General features: G+C 23.3%; 7 protein-coding genes across 7 annotated transcripts; 5 read left to right on the forward strand and 2 right to left on the reverse strand.

Moving 5' to 3' along the window:
- Positions 1–95: 95 nt before the first annotated feature.
- Positions 96–5,490, forward strand: SRAE_1000265400 (Ran-binding proteins 9/10 homolog; the record flags this gene model as incomplete). Its single annotated transcript, XM_024649756.1, has 3 exons — positions 96–109; positions 1,413–1,478; positions 2,817–5,490. 3 exons carry the CDS (start codon positions 96–98, stop codon positions 5,488–5,490), a joined length of 2,754 nt encoding a protein of 917 aa, XP_024503601.1.
- Positions 5,491–6,152: 662 nt separating this feature from the next.
- SRAE_1000265500 (tRNA-dihydrouridine(20) synthase [NAD(P)+]-like) lies at positions 6,153–7,487 on the forward strand (the record flags this gene model as incomplete). Its single annotated transcript, XM_024649757.1, has 2 exons — positions 6,153–7,044; positions 7,090–7,487. The coding sequence occupies 2 exons, from the start codon at positions 6,153–6,155 to the stop codon at positions 7,485–7,487; spliced, it is 1,290 nt and encodes a 429-aa protein (XP_024503602.1).
- A 259-nt stretch (positions 7,488–7,746) lies between these two features.
- Positions 7,747–8,236, forward strand: SRAE_1000265600 (Hypothetical protein; the record flags this gene model as incomplete). Its single annotated transcript, XM_024649758.1, has 2 exons — positions 7,747–8,107; positions 8,148–8,236. The coding sequence occupies 2 exons, from the start codon at positions 7,747–7,749 to the stop codon at positions 8,234–8,236; spliced, it is 450 nt and encodes a 149-aa protein (XP_024503603.1).
- Positions 8,237–9,549: 1,313 nt separating this feature from the next.
- SRAE_1000265700 (Asator) lies at positions 9,550–11,001 on the reverse strand (the record flags this gene model as incomplete). The annotated part of the gene is made up of 1 exon (XM_024649759.1): positions 9,550–11,001. One exon carries the CDS (start codon positions 10,999–11,001, stop codon positions 9,550–9,552), a length of 1,452 nt encoding a protein of 483 aa, XP_024503604.1.
- A 2,075-nt stretch (positions 11,002–13,076) lies between these two features.
- Positions 13,077–14,456, forward strand: SRAE_1000265800 (SMAD domain, Dwarfin-type and MAD homology 1, Dwarfin-type domain and SMAD/FHA domain and MAD homology, MH1 domain and SMAD domain-like-containing protein; the record flags this gene model as incomplete). The annotated part of the gene is made up of 2 exons (XM_024649760.1): positions 13,077–13,623; positions 13,672–14,456. The coding sequence occupies 2 exons, from the start codon at positions 13,077–13,079 to the stop codon at positions 14,454–14,456; spliced, it is 1,332 nt and encodes a 443-aa protein (XP_024503605.1).
- A 193-nt stretch (positions 14,457–14,649) lies between these two features.
- SRAE_1000265900 (Hypothetical protein) lies at positions 14,650–15,002 on the reverse strand (the record flags this gene model as incomplete). Its single annotated transcript, XM_024649761.1, has 2 exons — positions 14,650–14,724; positions 14,778–15,002. The coding sequence occupies 2 exons, from the start codon at positions 15,000–15,002 to the stop codon at positions 14,650–14,652; spliced, it is 300 nt and encodes a 99-aa protein (XP_024503606.1).
- A 112-nt stretch (positions 15,003–15,114) lies between these two features.
- Positions 15,115–17,379, forward strand: SRAE_1000266000 (ZMYND11 protein; the record flags this gene model as incomplete). Its single annotated transcript, XM_024649762.1, has 5 exons — positions 15,115–15,131; positions 16,308–16,542; positions 16,587–16,640; positions 16,711–16,902; positions 17,044–17,379. 5 exons carry the CDS (start codon positions 15,115–15,117, stop codon positions 17,377–17,379), a joined length of 834 nt encoding a protein of 277 aa, XP_024503607.1.
- Between the last annotated feature and the right edge of the window lie 82 nt (positions 17,380–17,461).

Consider the following 17,461-nt stretch of genomic DNA (forward strand, 5'->3'; position numbering starts at 1 on the left):
AATATTTTTTATGATATATATATATTTTTTAACTATATTATTAATATAACTTTTTTTTACTATATATTTTTTTAAAATTTTTTAAATAAAAAAAAATGAAGTTGTTAAAGTAAATAAAAGTACATAGTTGTACAATTTAACAAAATATATGCATTTAAAAAAAATTAAAAATTGAAATGCAAATAATGATTGAATATTTATAAATCCTAAATATAACAACCCACAATAATATACCTTTTTTATTTTTTGAAGATTGAAATTGATATGTACACGTAAGACTATAAAGGGTGGTCTATAAAACTATTTTCTCGTGAACTACTTTGTAAGAAGTGTTCCATAAAGTTCTTTCCATTAAATTAATGGTTATAAAATCCATATTTTTTTTTGTCATGCTACTAAAAGAATTTTAACTCTGAAAATATTTTTTTTAAAGTAGTCTTATTGCAAGAAATTAGTTTATTTGGAAATATTTCTTTAAAATAGTTCTTGGATATTTCGTAATCCTTATAATTATAATACTCCAGTATCAAGAATCTTTTTTTTTTTCATGGTAAAGTTGCTTTATTGACAATTTTCTAGATATTCTTTTTAAGAAAAATGTCATATCTTATCAGGTTGTCTATGGCATTATTTTGGTTTGATAGAAGATTTCTGAAGCAAACAAAAAAATTAATTGATTAAAATTTTTTTTTTATCAATATTCTCTGATATTTTAGAATTATGACGTACAGACGTATTATAGGTTTTCAATAAATGAATAATAAAATACGATTTTGTATCTAGAGTATAATGTCATAATTTTGTTTAGATGCTATTATGAATCTTTAAGTTTTTTTAGTAATTTTATTTTATTTTAATATGACTAGTAATAAAAATGCTAAGTTTATGATAAGAATAATTTACCGGGTTACAATTTACAATAATACAACAAATAATTTTTATATTAAAATTATGAATTTACCATATTAATTTTGTTTGTAAATTTAAAGATTTCAAAATGATTATTTTTGAAAAAAGTTTATAGATTATATCTTGACATGAATCTTAATTTTGTTATTCTCATAAAAGTTATTCAAATGTTTATATGAGATTCAATTTTTTATTATTAATATATGAAATATTTTTTTAACTATATTCAGAATTTAGATTAATTTTTAAATATTTAGTAACCTGTGCTATAAACTTGTTTATATTTTCCTGTAAAATCAAGTTGTTAATATCCTCATTGTAAAAGAAATTACTAATTTTTTTTCCTATCAATTAATTTTTTTTTAAATTTTCCTGTCAGGAGGAATATCACGAGAATCAAATTATTTTTTAAAAAATCTTTTTTTTTTTATCAATCTGCTTATTATAGTAGTTTTAAATTTTATAAATAGTTTTTTTTTAAATGGTTTTAAAAAATTTTCTAGATTCCGGCTACAAAAAGATTTCTTATCTTGTGATTTCAAGGATTTTAATTTTTTTTTATTTTTCAGGTGAGTTTTTATATTATTCTACGTCATATAATATTTTAGTTATTGTACTTATTATTATTTAAAATTATTCCTATCATTTTTTGTTTGTTTAAATTTTATTTCTAAACTTTAATGTTTTTATTTTTTTTAATATTAAATTTCAGAGTTAAGATTCTTTTATGAAATCTTAATATGCTGTTCTTGAAGGTCTTTTTTCTATAATTCCATGTTGTGTTTTTTTTAATTATTTCAATCATTTATTTTCGGAAAAGTTATAAATTTTTTTAAACATTTGTTTCATTTTTTCAATATTTCTTTGTTACATTGAAACTTTTAAGAAAGATATTTCTTATCATTGTATTTATTATTTTCATATTAGAAGGTATTATTTAATGATATCTTTTTAAAAACATATTTTTTTGAGATTTTCCAAAAGAACATTTTTTTAATGTAAAGATTTATTAATGTTGATTTTTTTTTTGTTTTTAGAAAATATCTTTCTTCACAAATTGAAATAAAATATCAAATTTTAAAATTAATATATATTCAAAATAAATAAAAATCTATTTATAGAAATTAAAAATCTATTGCAAGTGCAACTAGCCAAAATTTGAATAAATAATTAAAAAATTGACATTGAAATTGTAGAAAAAATATTAAAAAAAAATGGGACTATCAAAAGTGAATAATACTAAAAAATTTTTTTTCTTTATTTGTACTATATATACCACTTTGATTCTATGGAAAGAACTTATTGAATCACTTTTTACTTTATGAAGATAAGTTTTTAAAGTTAGAAGAGAAATAGAGAAATATATAAAGATTGTTTCCTAAAATTGGTTAATCAAAAATCAGATTTTTTAGATTGACTATTAAAAGAATAAAGTTAGTCAATCATTTTTCTAATCGTTTTCTATCTTTCACCTAATCGTTAATAATATTATGTTTATATATTGTTATCAAAGCACTTTTTAACATTAGAAAAGAATAAAAATAGAAGACGTCATACGCTATTAATATATTATATATTCTTTTTCTCCAAAACATAATACTCGTTTTTCCACTTTTCTTCTTACATTGTCATATGGTCATTTTGTTTACCAATACCCCTGTAAACAAAACTCTTCTATACAATTAAAATATATTTTTATATTATATGAAAAATGTTTTTTTAGATAGTCAATGACAGTCTATTCCTTTCTAGTGTTTTTTTTATATTATATGAAATATATTTACTATAAATTATTGACGTAATCTCTACTATATCTGTTTGCGATTGTTAATTTTTCTACCCCCTTTCCTTTGAATCAATAGGAAGGATAGAAGAACATTTATTTTAACAAATTTTTATTTTTTTAGGGATATGCCTAGTATAGAACCAGAAGATAATCTTGTAACCACATCTGGGGAGGCATCAATTAATCACGAAACTCCAGATATGGAAGTTTCACCAAATTTTAAATCAGACTATTCTACTGATGATAAAGAATATGAAGAAAGATTATGTAAGTTATATCCATATGCAGATAGTCCATTAGATTCAATACCTACAAAATGGAATTTTAATGATAAAAGTAATAATTTACAATTATCCATTGATGGATTGAAAGTTGCATATAAAGGACCTGGTAGAAATCATCGTGATGCTGCTTCAATACGAGCCAACAAACCAATAAAATTTAAATGTATTATGTTTTATTTTGAAGTTCATATCATTGATAAGGGAAAAGATGGATATATGGGAGTAGGTGTATGTCATAAAGGTGTCGATTTAAATCGACTTCCTGGTTGGGATGCTAATTCTTTTGGTTATCACGGTGATGATGGTAATTTTTTTGCATCCTCTGGTAACGGCAATCCATACGGGCCAACTTTTACTACTGGTGATGTTATTGGGTGTGGTGTTGATTTTGCAAGAAAGCATTTATTTTATACAAAAAATGGTGAATTTTTAGGTTTTGCTACAGATAAACTTAACATTTCAAAAGATCTTTATCCAGTTATTGGTCTTCAAACGCAAGGAGAAACAATAGATACAAATTTTGGACAAAAACCATTTCGATTTGATTTTGAAGCACATTTAGAAAGAATACGAAAATCTGTTATACATAGTTTTAATACAATAACAGTTCATAGTGATGCACATATTTGGTTAGATAATATGGTTGCTTCTTATCTTGATCATAATAAATTTGAAGAAACATTACCACTATTTATTTGTAATAATGGGGGTGATTATGAGTTGGATGTTGAAGATATTCAATTAAGAAAATGGATTGGACAACTTGTTAGTCAAAATAAAACATTAGAAGCCGTTTTTCGACTTAATCAATTTTATCCTGATATATTAAAATATAATAAGGAATTTGAATTACTTATAAAAATTCAATTATTTGTTGATTTTACAAAAGAACTTAGAAGTAGACAAAATAGTTTATTAAATGAAGCTAGAAAAGATTATAATCGTTTTGAAAGGAATCATGAAAAATTATATGCAGTTTTTAGTAAAGATAGTAAAATTCATAATCATATTAAAAAAAAATTTGAAAAGGATCCATTAAAACGAATTGATTTTCTTAATAATTCAGAGACATTTAAAGCAATTTCATCATCTTCCACAAATGGTGGTTCACTACAGCATTCAAATGGATCTTCATTTACGACAAATGGTAATGGAATTTTAAATGGTAACAGGCAACAATGTCCTTCAACATCCAATGGTTCTTTCACGACAAATCATACAAATCTTTCAAATGGTGCTACATTATCATCTGACGTTTTAGATATTTATACTGAACCATCACGTGCTTTATTTACTCTGTCACAACAACAATCAACAAGTGGTACCTCAAATTTTAGAGTTCCATGCAATCATACAAATACTTCAAATTCTGTATCCTCAAAAGATGGTATTGAAAAGGTAAGAGAACCTTCAAATAAAGATTATCCAGAAAAAGGAAATAATAGTACACTTGAAAAAAATGAGACAAAATTAAATAATATTAATCTCGATGGAGCATTAAATGTTAGACAATCAATATATACTTTAGCAATTGCTCAATCACATGTAGAGGAAAGTGAAAGTGATTCAGAGATTTCTGAAGTTAAAGAAAAAAAAGAAAGGAAAAATGAACCAAATTGGATACATGTGAAGGAAGATATTCCACGTGGTAAAACTTCACTTGCTAATTATGTTAAAATATGTAATGAACAATTAAGTTATTTTGATAAGTTTAATCCACCTGTTCCTGGAGGAAGTACTTTATATAACCCATCAACTAGTATTCATTCTCCTTTATGTCCTTCTTTTCAAGGAAATGATAATAAGGTTGGTATTGATGAAAAAAGAAAAGAAATCCTTCTTAATTCATTTCCTGGTCCCTCTAGTCAAAAAGTAGGTAATAATGACAAAGATTCAATGGAAATTGATTTCTGTTGGAATAATAGTAGTATTAGTAATGGTAAAAATAATAAAGATACAAATACATCATTTAAAAATTATCGAAAACCAGCCGATTGTTGTGAAAAAGAATATGAATATTGGCAAGTGTATGATAAAGTATTAAAACTTGGACGTGAACTTCATTCATTAGCTTCAAAGATACAAAATATTTCACCAGAATTATATGAAAGAATGGATGAGGCATTTGCACTAACAATAGCATCTGATGAAGAATATGAAAATTGTTCTAGATTTAATACACCCAAGGATAATGATTTTTTAGAACATTGTGTATCAGTAGCAATTATGGAATATCATGGTAAAAGAGATTGTCAATTAATACAAAGATATTTTAATTTAACAAAAACAGTTGCTACACAATGTTTAACAAGAAAAATTGCTTCACCATACATAGTCAATCCATTTTCGGCACTCTTTGGTAGTAGGGAAGAATTTTTAAAAAAAAAATATTCTGACATTTTTAGATTAGTTGAAAATAATGATACGGATTCAAATAGTTCACATTCAATATCAAAAGAAGAATTTTCTGATGGTTCATGTACTGATAATGATTATCAACAAAATTTGTAATGCACAGGCATTAAGGGAAGTAGAAAAAAAAGTAGAAGAATAGCAGTTATTCCTCGGAAAGATGAATTATATAACCATTATATGTATTTTTACTTAATTTATCTTATACCTATTTTTGCCGTTAATATTATTTTAATAAAGCTAATTAAATTATTTTAGTTTTTATATTTTAATTAGATGAAAATGTTTGTAATACTTTTTTTTCATAAAGTTATATTTCATAAAGATTTTTACGACAGGAATTGTAAAGTTTTGTGTTTGTTGGAGAAAGGTGATATTGAAATAAATTTAAGCCTAAGGGTAAAATTTGTTTATGATTTTGAATTTATGTAAAAAAATATTTTGAAGGTAGACATGAAATTTTTTAAAATCCATAATTTTCTTAAAAACAAATTCATCAATAATATTAAAAAATCAAACGAAGTAATTCTATTTTTATTTTATCTAATATATCATTTTTCTTTTTATCAATATTTAGATATATTTTTAAGTTTGATACAAATTAAATTCTGTAATTTTCCCTCTTGTAGAAAGATTTCTCGTAAGAAAACAAATCACTAGTCCTAGATGGAAACAATATTGGTGTAAAGTATTTTGATTTATGAAAAAAATTTTTTTTTTAATTTTAAAAGTTTAAAAATTTTAAATAAAATTAATATTAAATGTCTAATAAAGGTTTTGATTTATCTCATTATGCTGGAAAAATATGTTTAGCTCCAATGGTACGAGCAGGAAGGACACCTTTACGTTTATTATCACTTGATTATGGCGCTGATTTAGTTTATACAGAGGAGATTGTTGATAAAAGATTAATAACAGCAAAAAGAATTGAAAATAAATTATTAAATACAATTGATTATGTAAATGATGCAGAATTGGTATTAAGAATTGCTCCAGAAGAGAAAGGAAAATTGGTGCTTCAGATAGGTACAGATTCACCTGAACGTTCCTGTGAAGTTATTAATAAAGTTGTTGATGATATTTCTTCTATTGATATTAATATGGGATGTCCTAAACCATTCTCAATTTTAGGTGGAATGGGTGCAGCATTATTATCTAAACCAGAATTAGCAAAAGAAATTTTAGAAAGCCTTGTAAGTATAAGTAAAGTACCTGTATCAGCAAAAATACGTGTTTTAAATAAAAGAGAGGATACTCTTGAATTTGCCAAAATGGTTCAAAGAACAGGTGTCTCGGCAATTGGTGTACATGGAAGAAGGAGAGATGAAAGACCTAATGATAAAAATAGAATTGATGAAATAAAAGAAGTTGTTGATTATCTTGATATTCCAGTTTTAGCTAATGGAGAATCTGGAGTTATTAAAGAGTATAAAGATATTGAGAGATTTAAAGAAAAAACTGGTGCTTCAGGAGTTCTTCTAGGAAGGATAGCATTATCAAATCCTTCAATTTTTAGAAAAGAAGGATTACATAATATGGAAACAGAAATTATTAATGTTTTAGAAAAATCTTGTATGTATGATGAACCATTTACGCAATGTAAATATGTACTTTCACGTATTTTGGGATCTCAATTAGAATTTGATCCAAGAGGTAAGGCAACCAGTGAAGCTGGTAGTATTTTAGGTATGTGTAAAGCTTGGGGTGTTGAAGATAGATATTATTACTGGAAAAAAATTCACCAAGAACGTGATACACCAAATAGAAAACGAAAACTTGAAGAAGAAAAAGATAGTGATATAACTTTTCATGATATTACTTTTCCTATGAAACGTTTAAGAATGTGTAAAAGTGCATTAACACCAAAATGTTTTATAAGAAATTATTGTTTTAAGGAAGGTTGGCCACAACCTACTTTTACTACATGGAAACGTGAATCAGATGGAAGATGGGAAGCTTTAATTGAAGTTAATAATCAAAAGCATCAATCTCGGATAGCACAAATGAATAGAAGGATGGCTGAACAGGTTTCAGCATTGTGTGCTATAATATCTTTGGGGATTCGTGACGAATTAGAAGGTGAATGGGAAGAATAATTGTATTCAAATTTTATATATATGTAATATTCAGATTTTTATCATTTATAAGTAACTTTTTAATGATCTTATTAAATTTTAATTTATATATCATTTATTTTTATTGTTACACTTATGAATACAAAATAAAATGTTATTAAATAATACACAAGAATATAAAATGAAGGATTATAATTTATTGGTTCTTCAAAGAAATTGGTTTTTAGGATTATTTATTGTAATATTTATATTATCAATTGTAATAATATTATATTTAATTATGCGATATAGATCAAAATTTAAATTATCAAAAGATATAGTTATGCGTGATCAAGCAACAAAATTTGTCAAAATTGTTCGTGAAATTAATGGACAGGAAAAAAAATGTGAAGTTGCAATAGCAAAAGGATATTGTCCTAAAAAAAGTTGTATTGAATGCAATGAGAAGGATGATATTGATGAAGAAGTAGCAAAAACAATTTTAATTTATATACCAAAAGGTGTATCACTTGATGAATCAACAGAAAGAAAATTAAATTTATTAGCAATGTCTGAAGATATGAGGAATTATAATTGTTTTACAAATGTAAATACATGTAAAGAAAAATGTTTAGATGAGACAACGAATAATTCTTTGACCTGTAAGTAAAAATAATAAAATTTTGTTTCAATTTATTTTAGCAATTCAATCTACTATTCTACCATCTAAAACAAAATCACAAAATTCTATTTTACCTTCTTCAAAGAAATCAGATTCTATTAAAATATAATATATAATGTACTTAATACAAAACATTTCACAAGACTCTTTTAATTATAAAAACATTATAACTTCTTTTTTCTTCATCTACATTAGATGAATATTTGTTTTTCTAAAAATAAAACATATGTTAAGAGATTTTTATGTAAAAATTTCTTATAATGAAAATATATTTCGTTATTAATATGCTTTAAGTAAGCTATAATTTGTTTGAATTTATAATTAAAATTAAATGAAAAATAAAACTGTTTTTAATATTTAATTGATTTTTAAATTATACATTTTTAATATTTAAAAGTTAAGTATGCTAAAAATAGCTTTCTAAGTTTTTCTTATTAATTATTAATTTTAAAATTTTTATTTATAAATGAAAATAAAACTTTTGTAAAAAAATTAATATGATTTTAAATAAAAAAAACATTATAAAAAAATATTTATTATTTTTTTAAATTAATACAACTTAAAATGCCAAGATTATTATTGTTGTGATTTATTTTTGAAATTATTTTATTATCTTTTTTTTTTTATTCATAAATAAAAATACTATCATTTATTTAAAATGAAAAGATTATAAATATTAAATAATTTATTTAATATAGTTTACATAATATTACGAACATTTTAATAAAACATGCTATCACTTATCTATATTTATGCACATTTTTTATATTTGTATTGGTAAAAAACTTTTTATATAATAATTATGTATTTGTTATTTTAGTTGTTAAAAAAATTGAAAATATTTATTTTCATGTATAATATAATCTCACAAGTTGGTAAATAAATAATAAAAAAGATACAATTAAAATAATTTTAAAGAAAGTTTTGTTTTTAATCATAGAATGAAATTTTAACCAAGAATAAATTTATTATAAGTTAATAATTGTGATATTAAAAGAATAGATATCTTAAAATTTAGTGCTTTAAAAACTTTAACAAATAGTAAAAAAAAATTTTTTTACACAATGAAATGTGAAACGTTTAATTATAATGCTACAAATGTTATTCTTTTTATTGACAAAATGTTTTATAATTGTTAAGATTAATATTATTTGTTTTAAAGTAGTTGATAAAATTATTAAATGTACTCATCTTCTAACATTATTAAAACATAAAAGTATTCTTGATTTTAAAATAAATAAAAAGTATTTTATTTTCTTAAAAGTTTATTGTAAAGCAATATATCAAAAATTTAGAAATTATTTTTTATAGGGACTATATTAAATAAAAATGTTTGGTGTTTTTATTTACAAACAAAGTTATGTTGTTAATATAAATATTAAATTTGTCAATTGTTATACATAAAAATTATTTTATGTCAAATTATAATCCAATATCATTTTTTCCAAGTTCAATTTCATAATAATTAGTTGGATCTTTATTCTTTTTTTGTTTCTCATTTTCATTATTAAATTCTTCATCTAAATTTTCTATTGTTGATTTAGCTGTAGCAATAATATTTTCATCATTAATAATTTGTTTATCATCACTAAATAAATTTCGTTTTCTTCTAGATTTCTTTAATTTATTTGAAATTTGCATTATGACATCTTTTGGTTTATAGAAACGTCTTCTAGTACCACAATTTTTACTTGTTCCACCTTTTTTATTTCCTAACTTTTTATCTATTGAGTTTTTATTTGTTTTATTATTATTTAAATTTCCCAGTTCATCATTATCTTTTGTTTTATTTCTTTTTGCTATTGCTGCAGCTAGTTGTTCTTGTACATAACGGCAATCTAATTCCCAATCATATGGATCATCAAATGAAGCATTAACTTTATCCATTTCTATTTTAAAATATGAATAAATTTTTTTATAATCTGGTCTACTATAATATGTCAAGGTATCAAGATATCCTCCAAGATTAACCATTTCAGGCATTTCTTTAAATAATAATGGTAAAGGTGTTTCTTTTTTAATTTTTTTAACAATACTTTTATCACTTTCATCAATATCCCATGGTAAACGTCTAAAAAATTCTCCAACACAATATAAAAGACCCCATAAATCATCTTTTCTTCCTTGTTCATTACCTTCTTGTGCAGAGATACTTGCATATTTTAATGTTCCTCTAAAATGACATTTTTCTCTTGCTTTACGTATTTCAAGTTTTCCTTTACTATCAACAAAAAAATATTCTCTAACTAAACCAAAATCTAATAAAAATACAATTCTTTTTTCATTATCTTTACCAATAGCAAGATTTTCTGTTTTAATATCACGATGTATAAAACCAACATCATGTAACTGTTTTAAACCTGTTAATGCTTGAATAGCTGCTCTGGCTGATGTTGATACAGTAAATTCACGATATTGTGATAAAAGATCAAAAAGTGAATTACCAAGAAGTGACATAATCATATATGAATATTTATCATTTTTTCCACTTGCAATTAATTGACAAACATTAGAACCATTTCCTAATCTTTTCATAACTTGAACTTCAAGTTTTAAAACAGAAAATTCACCAACTTTTAATGATTCAGATTTCATGGCATATTTTATATTTGTTATATTATCTTTAACTACATATACAGATCCACAACCACCTTCACCAAGTTTTTCAATTATTTGATATTTTTTTGCAACAATTGATCCAGAAATAAGATTAATTGGACCTTCTTCTTCATTTGTCTCATTAATTAGAGGTTGTTGACATAATGTTAATTGTTGTTGTCCATCTACCTGTTGATTATTAATCGCATCAAGAGAAGGTTTTGATATTTTTGTAATTTTTTGATCAGTTTTTTTAACTCCTATCTCTTCTGGCATTATATAAAAAAAATAAATAAAATATTATTTTAAATAATTTTTTAATATCATTAATTTTAAAGCACAAATTTACATTTACTTTTAAAATTTGTTTAATAAATTATATATTTTAAATTGTTCCAATTAAATGCCGACATAAGTCAATGGATAAGTGTATTAAAAAAGTTTATGATTTTTTATGATCAAAAGATTCTACTACCATAAAAGAAGCCCGCTTATACACTTTAATTTTTACGACTTTCACTGTTCTATATTTTATTTTATTTTTTCTTCAAATTTTATATCATAAAAAAATATATATGTTCATATGATGTCAATAAAATTTATTATTTGAAAATTAATAATAATATAAAAATGTTTTAATAATTTTAAAATTTCATTGAAAAAAATTAAGAATAAAAAAAGTAATCAATTTATTTTAATTATTATTTTAAAGTTAATTGTTTTAATAAAAAAAATACATACATTTATATATATATATATATAATTGGTCCCTCCTAAAAAATCATGGTATTAAATGATAATATAATAACTGTGTTAAAAAATGGCCTTATCATAGTGATATGTTAAATAAAATGTTTCAACAAAAGAAAAGTTTTCAATTATTGTCATTGAAATACTAACTTATTTTATTTTTATTTTGCAATCATTATTATATAAAAATATAATACAAAAAAATTATTGTCTTTTTTTTTCTAGTATTATAAAATTATTTTGAAATAATATTAAATAATATCTAAATATTTAATTATTTTTATTATATTATTATATTTTACTCTTAGAAATAAATATTTATTTTTATATTAATTTAAACTAATAGTATTCTATTTAAGAACTGATCAACACGAAACACATTTTCTCTTTTCATATACGTTTAAAATCTTTTCTTTAAAAATGTATAAATATATCTTCTAGGTGATAGTTTTAAGAAATTTGATGAGATTAGTTCTTCACATCATTATTACCAATGTAAATATACAACTCCTCAATTTTTATTAATTTCTCTTACTAATGAAAATCGTAATATGATATATATATATACATATTATTTTTTTTTTTTTAAAATCTTTTATTAAACATTATTGTATAAAAATTTTTATCATAATATTAATTTATTTTGTTAATCTTAAAAAAATTATAATTAAAAAGAATGATAAAACCATAATGAGATAATTTTTTATTTTCTCGTAAAAATCAATTTTATGAAGGGGATAGATAAAAAATTTTTAAGAAAGATAGTGTTACACAATAATGTAACTCCATTATCACATATAAAAGAGTAAGTTGTAATGGTAGTTTATTTAATGAATAATCATCAAACAAGTACGCTTCACTGGAAGATGCACGTACAGTTTTCAGTGAAAATTTTGTTCATCAGACAAAATGTCTCTAATCACAGCTGTCTATTTAGAACCATGATTTACAATCATAGGAAGATATTTCTTTCTTTTGCCATCTATTATACTATTATTACTTTAAATAATTCAAATTAACAAGAATTTTTATTATATCTTACTATTTTTTAAGTTCAATAAAAATAAATTAACAAAGTATTAAAGTTTTTGTAATTGGTACATATACCTCTGAATTTTAAAAAGATTATAGCGCCTTTCTTTTTAAAAACTTTTTTTTATATTATTACCGTTATTTCTTATTTTAATTTAATAGATATATTTAATTTCACTTGAAACTCATTATTTTTAGGTACTTCCCTTTTTTTTCTTTATATTTTACTTACTGTTTTTTGGAGCGGAAGAAAAGTGATAGACAATTTTGTAACTAATTGTTTAAATATCACTTTAAATCATATGTAATTTTATTTTTATTTGCCCTTCTAGTAACTAAGAATATATTTTATGTTTTCTATTATTTTTTTTTTATCTGGCTCCTTCCTGGTAGACGCCCATATGCCTTTCTTTATATTTTTTTTTATAATTATTTTTTATCCAATTTATATCAAATATATTTTTAAAAAAATGTATTTTAAAAATAAACATTTATATATGATTAATCATATTGTTTAGTTTTATTTTATAATAATATAATTATTAAAAAAAATATTATTTTTCAGGTTTATGAATAATCTTTTTACATTTCACGGACCTGCTGTAAAAAAATTACTAGGATGGAAGCAAGGTGATGAAGAGGAAAAATGGGCTGAAAAAGCTGTTGATTCATTGGTAAAAAAATTAAGAAAGAAAAAAAGTGGTATGGGATCTATAGAAGATCTTGAGTATGCATTAGCTAATCCTGGTTGTGTTTCAAAATGTGTTACAATACCAAAATCACTTGATGGTAGACTTCAAGTTTCTCATAGAAAAGGCCTTCCACATGTAATTTATTGTCGTGTTTGGAGATGGCCAAATTTACAGTCACATCATGAATTAAAACCAATTCAAGGATGTTTATATCCATATGATTCAAATAATAAATCTGATTTTATTTGTATTAATCCTTATCATTATAAAAGAATTGAAAATATACCACAACCTATATTTTCAATAAAAAATCCTATTTCTCAAGAGGTACCTTCAACAATGACAAATTCTCCTGCTAATCAGTATTTCAGTCAGGAACAATATTATAATAATCTACAACAAACCATTCCATTAAATTTTTCAGGTATTATTTTTTTATTACTTTAAGTTAATTATATTATAATAATTATAGATACATCTTATCAACAATATTATAATCCACAATATTATGGGCCATCACCTCAATCTTCAAGAGGTTCTTTCACAGCATGGTCTCCATCGGCACTTAGTGATGATGATGATAATGCTATTAATAATTCAAATAAACAATATCAATTAGCTCAACAAATTATGTATCGTCAACCAACAAATGATGAACCTGATTATTGGTGTTCTATAGTTTACTATGAATTAAATACAAGAGTTGGAACTACATACAAAATAACTTCACAAAAAGTTACAGTAGATGGATTTACAAACCCAATAGATTCATCTGATAGAATATGTTTAGGATTGTTATCTAATGTTAATAGAAATTCAACTATTGACAATACCAGAAGACACATAGGACGTGGAGTAACATTACAATTGATAGAATCAAATGTACTACTAACAAACAATTCACAATTTCCAATTTTTGTACAATCAATTAATAGCAATTATAAAATGAACCTAAAACCAACTACTGCTTGTAGAGTACCTTCAACAGCAACAATGGAAATTTTTAATACTAATTTTTTTTTAGAAATGTTAGAAAGAGCAAAACTCGAAGGGTATTACAATGTATATGATTTACAAAAAATGTGTTATATAAGGATGTCTTTTGCAAAAGGATGGGGTGAATCATATCATAGACAAGATGTTACTTCAACACCCTGTTGGTTAGAAATTCAATTATGTAAACCATTAGCACACCTTGATGATGCTTTATCAATAATGGAACCACCAGATAATGAAAAAATTTCCTCCGTCTCCTAATTTTTTTTCTATTCTTTTTCCAATTAATAATTGTTTTAAATAATAAAAACTATTAAAAATAACAAAAACCATTAAATTAAATATTGTAATTACATAGACATTTAAAAATTTATTGTAACGGTTTACAACATCCTAAAAAAAGTTACAAGAAAAATTAACGTTATCAAATTTTTAAAATCCACATGAATAGACTTTATTGTTTATTACGATTACGATAACTTTCTGGAGTTCTCATTGATTCAAAAATAAAAACATCTTCATAACATCCCTAAAATATAAAAAATTATTGAAAAAAAATGCTACAAATAGAATAAAATTTACATATGCTAATGTTAAAACAAAAAAGGCAAATGAACCGGCCAAATAAGTATTAAACTTTGATTGAAGATCTCTATGAACTTGATGATATGATTGAAATGGAACAGGCATAGAATCCATTGTTACTGGTGGACCTATTGGAGTATGAACTTCATGTCCGTGTCCATTACGACGAAAGATAGTTGTTCCAGAACGACGAGCTGAAGCGACAAGTTTTAAGATATTCATTTTACTGTATGCCTAAAAGTATTGCCAATAATGTTAGAAATTTTTAAAAAATGAAGATTAGAAAAAAGTAAACTTAAAATTGATTTCAGAAAAGGCCAATTCTAAAACATTAATGATAAAGACGAAACGGTATATAATAGACCAACAATGATTCCTGTGTAGAAAATATAACATCATCTCAACATAAATAATTGGTAAAAAGTTTACACTGCAATTCAAAAATTAATATGTATAAAAATTTGTTGATTTGCAACGATAAAAAATTGCAATTAAGTTTTTAAGCATATTTTCTCCAATTAGGTTATGATGTTCTATTTTTGTATAAATTCATAATGGTACTTTTAAAGAAGATCAAAAATTAATTTAATAATTCAAAACATTTTGCAATAAAATTTTAATCTTCAATTACATTTTACATAAATTTTTTATAATATACTAGAAAATTTGCAAAATTAACCTGTTTGAAGAACAAAATATATCTTGTGAAAACTTTGATATATTTTTTTTTAAATATAGTTGAAATTAGAATAAATAAAAAAAAACTAAATATAACTTTTATTTGATCGGAAAGTTAATAATCAAATTTTTTATTGAAATTATATGTTATTAAAATATACAAAAATGAGTACATATGTTATAATTAAACTAAAGATTGAACAAAGAACCATAATGATTCTTACACTTTATGTTTACAAAAATTTTCTTTTACAATTGAAATTGTTATTATATCATTTTGTTAGAAAATATATTTAAATTAAAAATTTTCGATAAATTTTTAAATTAACAATATATGTATTCCATATATTTTATAAACATGTCAATTAGATTTCAAAAATGTACTTCTTAACAATTATTGTTTATTGAAATCTTTTTTAATTCTTGTACTATGTCTTATAAATAGATTATCTAATGAAAGTTTCGATGTATTTTGTAAATATGCAATTTTTCAAACTATAATCAATTTATAGATTTCTCTTAACTTTTTAAGAAAAGCATTTTGACATAATTTTTAACTCTTAAAATATGTTATTTATTTTTAAAGTCAATTAATGTCATATCATCCAAAAAAAGTTTATTCAAATAATATAGTTGTTTTTACTATTTTTTTTTTTGTTTACAATTATAAACACAGTTGTATAAATATTTTACCAACATCTTAATGAAATAAAAAACGTTGTAAAACTACAAAGAAAAAAAAACTTATCTGTATTGCTACTAAATTTCTACTTCGTCAAACAAAAATTTTCATATATTTCCTAAATATTTTCAAAGTTTTGAGAATATATTTGTGCCATTCTTATACAGATCTTCTGTTCACTACCCGGTTGGGAAGTTGTCTCTCTCTCGTGACGAAATTGTTTCCTCTCTCTCTCTGTTATATTCCAAGTTACTCCAAAAAAGAAAAGTTACTGCTTTTGCTCTCCTCCTTTACTGCTTTCAACCTTGTTCTTCATTATCTATTATATTTCAAAACAAATTTCAATTTAATCCTCAGGAAGTCAATTATTTTCATCTTATTTTTATTATCATTAATAATCTCGTAAGTTATAAATACACTATAGTTTAAATTATATAATTTTCAAGTTGTTAGAGAAGCAAAATATCAGAATCTACTTTATCTTTTTTACAAAACTTATCGTTAACCTTGAAAGTGACTACTGTTATAGTCAACACAAATATTAAGTTTTATTTTATTTTATTTATCTAGATGGAGCATGTTAAAAATGATCAAGACATGATGAATAGTCACCAATACGTTGAAGAGGAGAATGGAAGCATGGGAAATGAAAATACATTCATTGATTCAAAAATGAGAGAAGTACTAATTCAACTTCAAAGAACATGGCAAGAAGATTACATGGCTTCAAGGGAAAAAATTAATGTTGAGGTGGCAGGAATTGTAAGTTTATCAACTTCTTAACTGTGTCAAAATTAATATTTGTAATTTACTTATATTTTATGACACATCTATAATTCAAATGACACAGTTAAGTTGTTATATATTAAATTTAGAAATAATAAAGTTTAAAAAAATTTTAAGCTTCACCAACAATTTTTACAAGATCAACAAAAAATTCGTACGGAATTGCTAACACAGTTTAAAGAGGAGCTTGATGCAACAAGGAACGACTTGGATAGAAAATATCAAGATGAACTTCTAAAAAATACGCGTAAGCTAGAAGAAAAATATCAAAAAGAGATCTCTAATAACAAGAAAAAACAATGGTGTTGGCAATGTGAACAAGAAGCTATATATCATTGTTGCTGGAATACGGCATATTGTAGTGTGGAATGTCAACAAGCTCACTGGAATACACATAGAAAATTTTGCAGAAGAAAAAAAGGAACATCTGCAGAGGAACATTCAGAAAAATGAAGTATTATAACATAATTTTTAACTATAAATTTTCTTTTCTTTTTTAATTTTAAGAGTAAAATATTCGTTGGTGGAACGATAG

This window comes from Strongyloides ratti (assembly GCF_001040885.1).
Source record: "Strongyloides ratti genome assembly S_ratti_ED321, chromosome : 1".
NCBI lineage: Eukaryota > Metazoa > Nematoda > Chromadorea > Rhabditida > Strongyloididae > Strongyloides > Strongyloides ratti.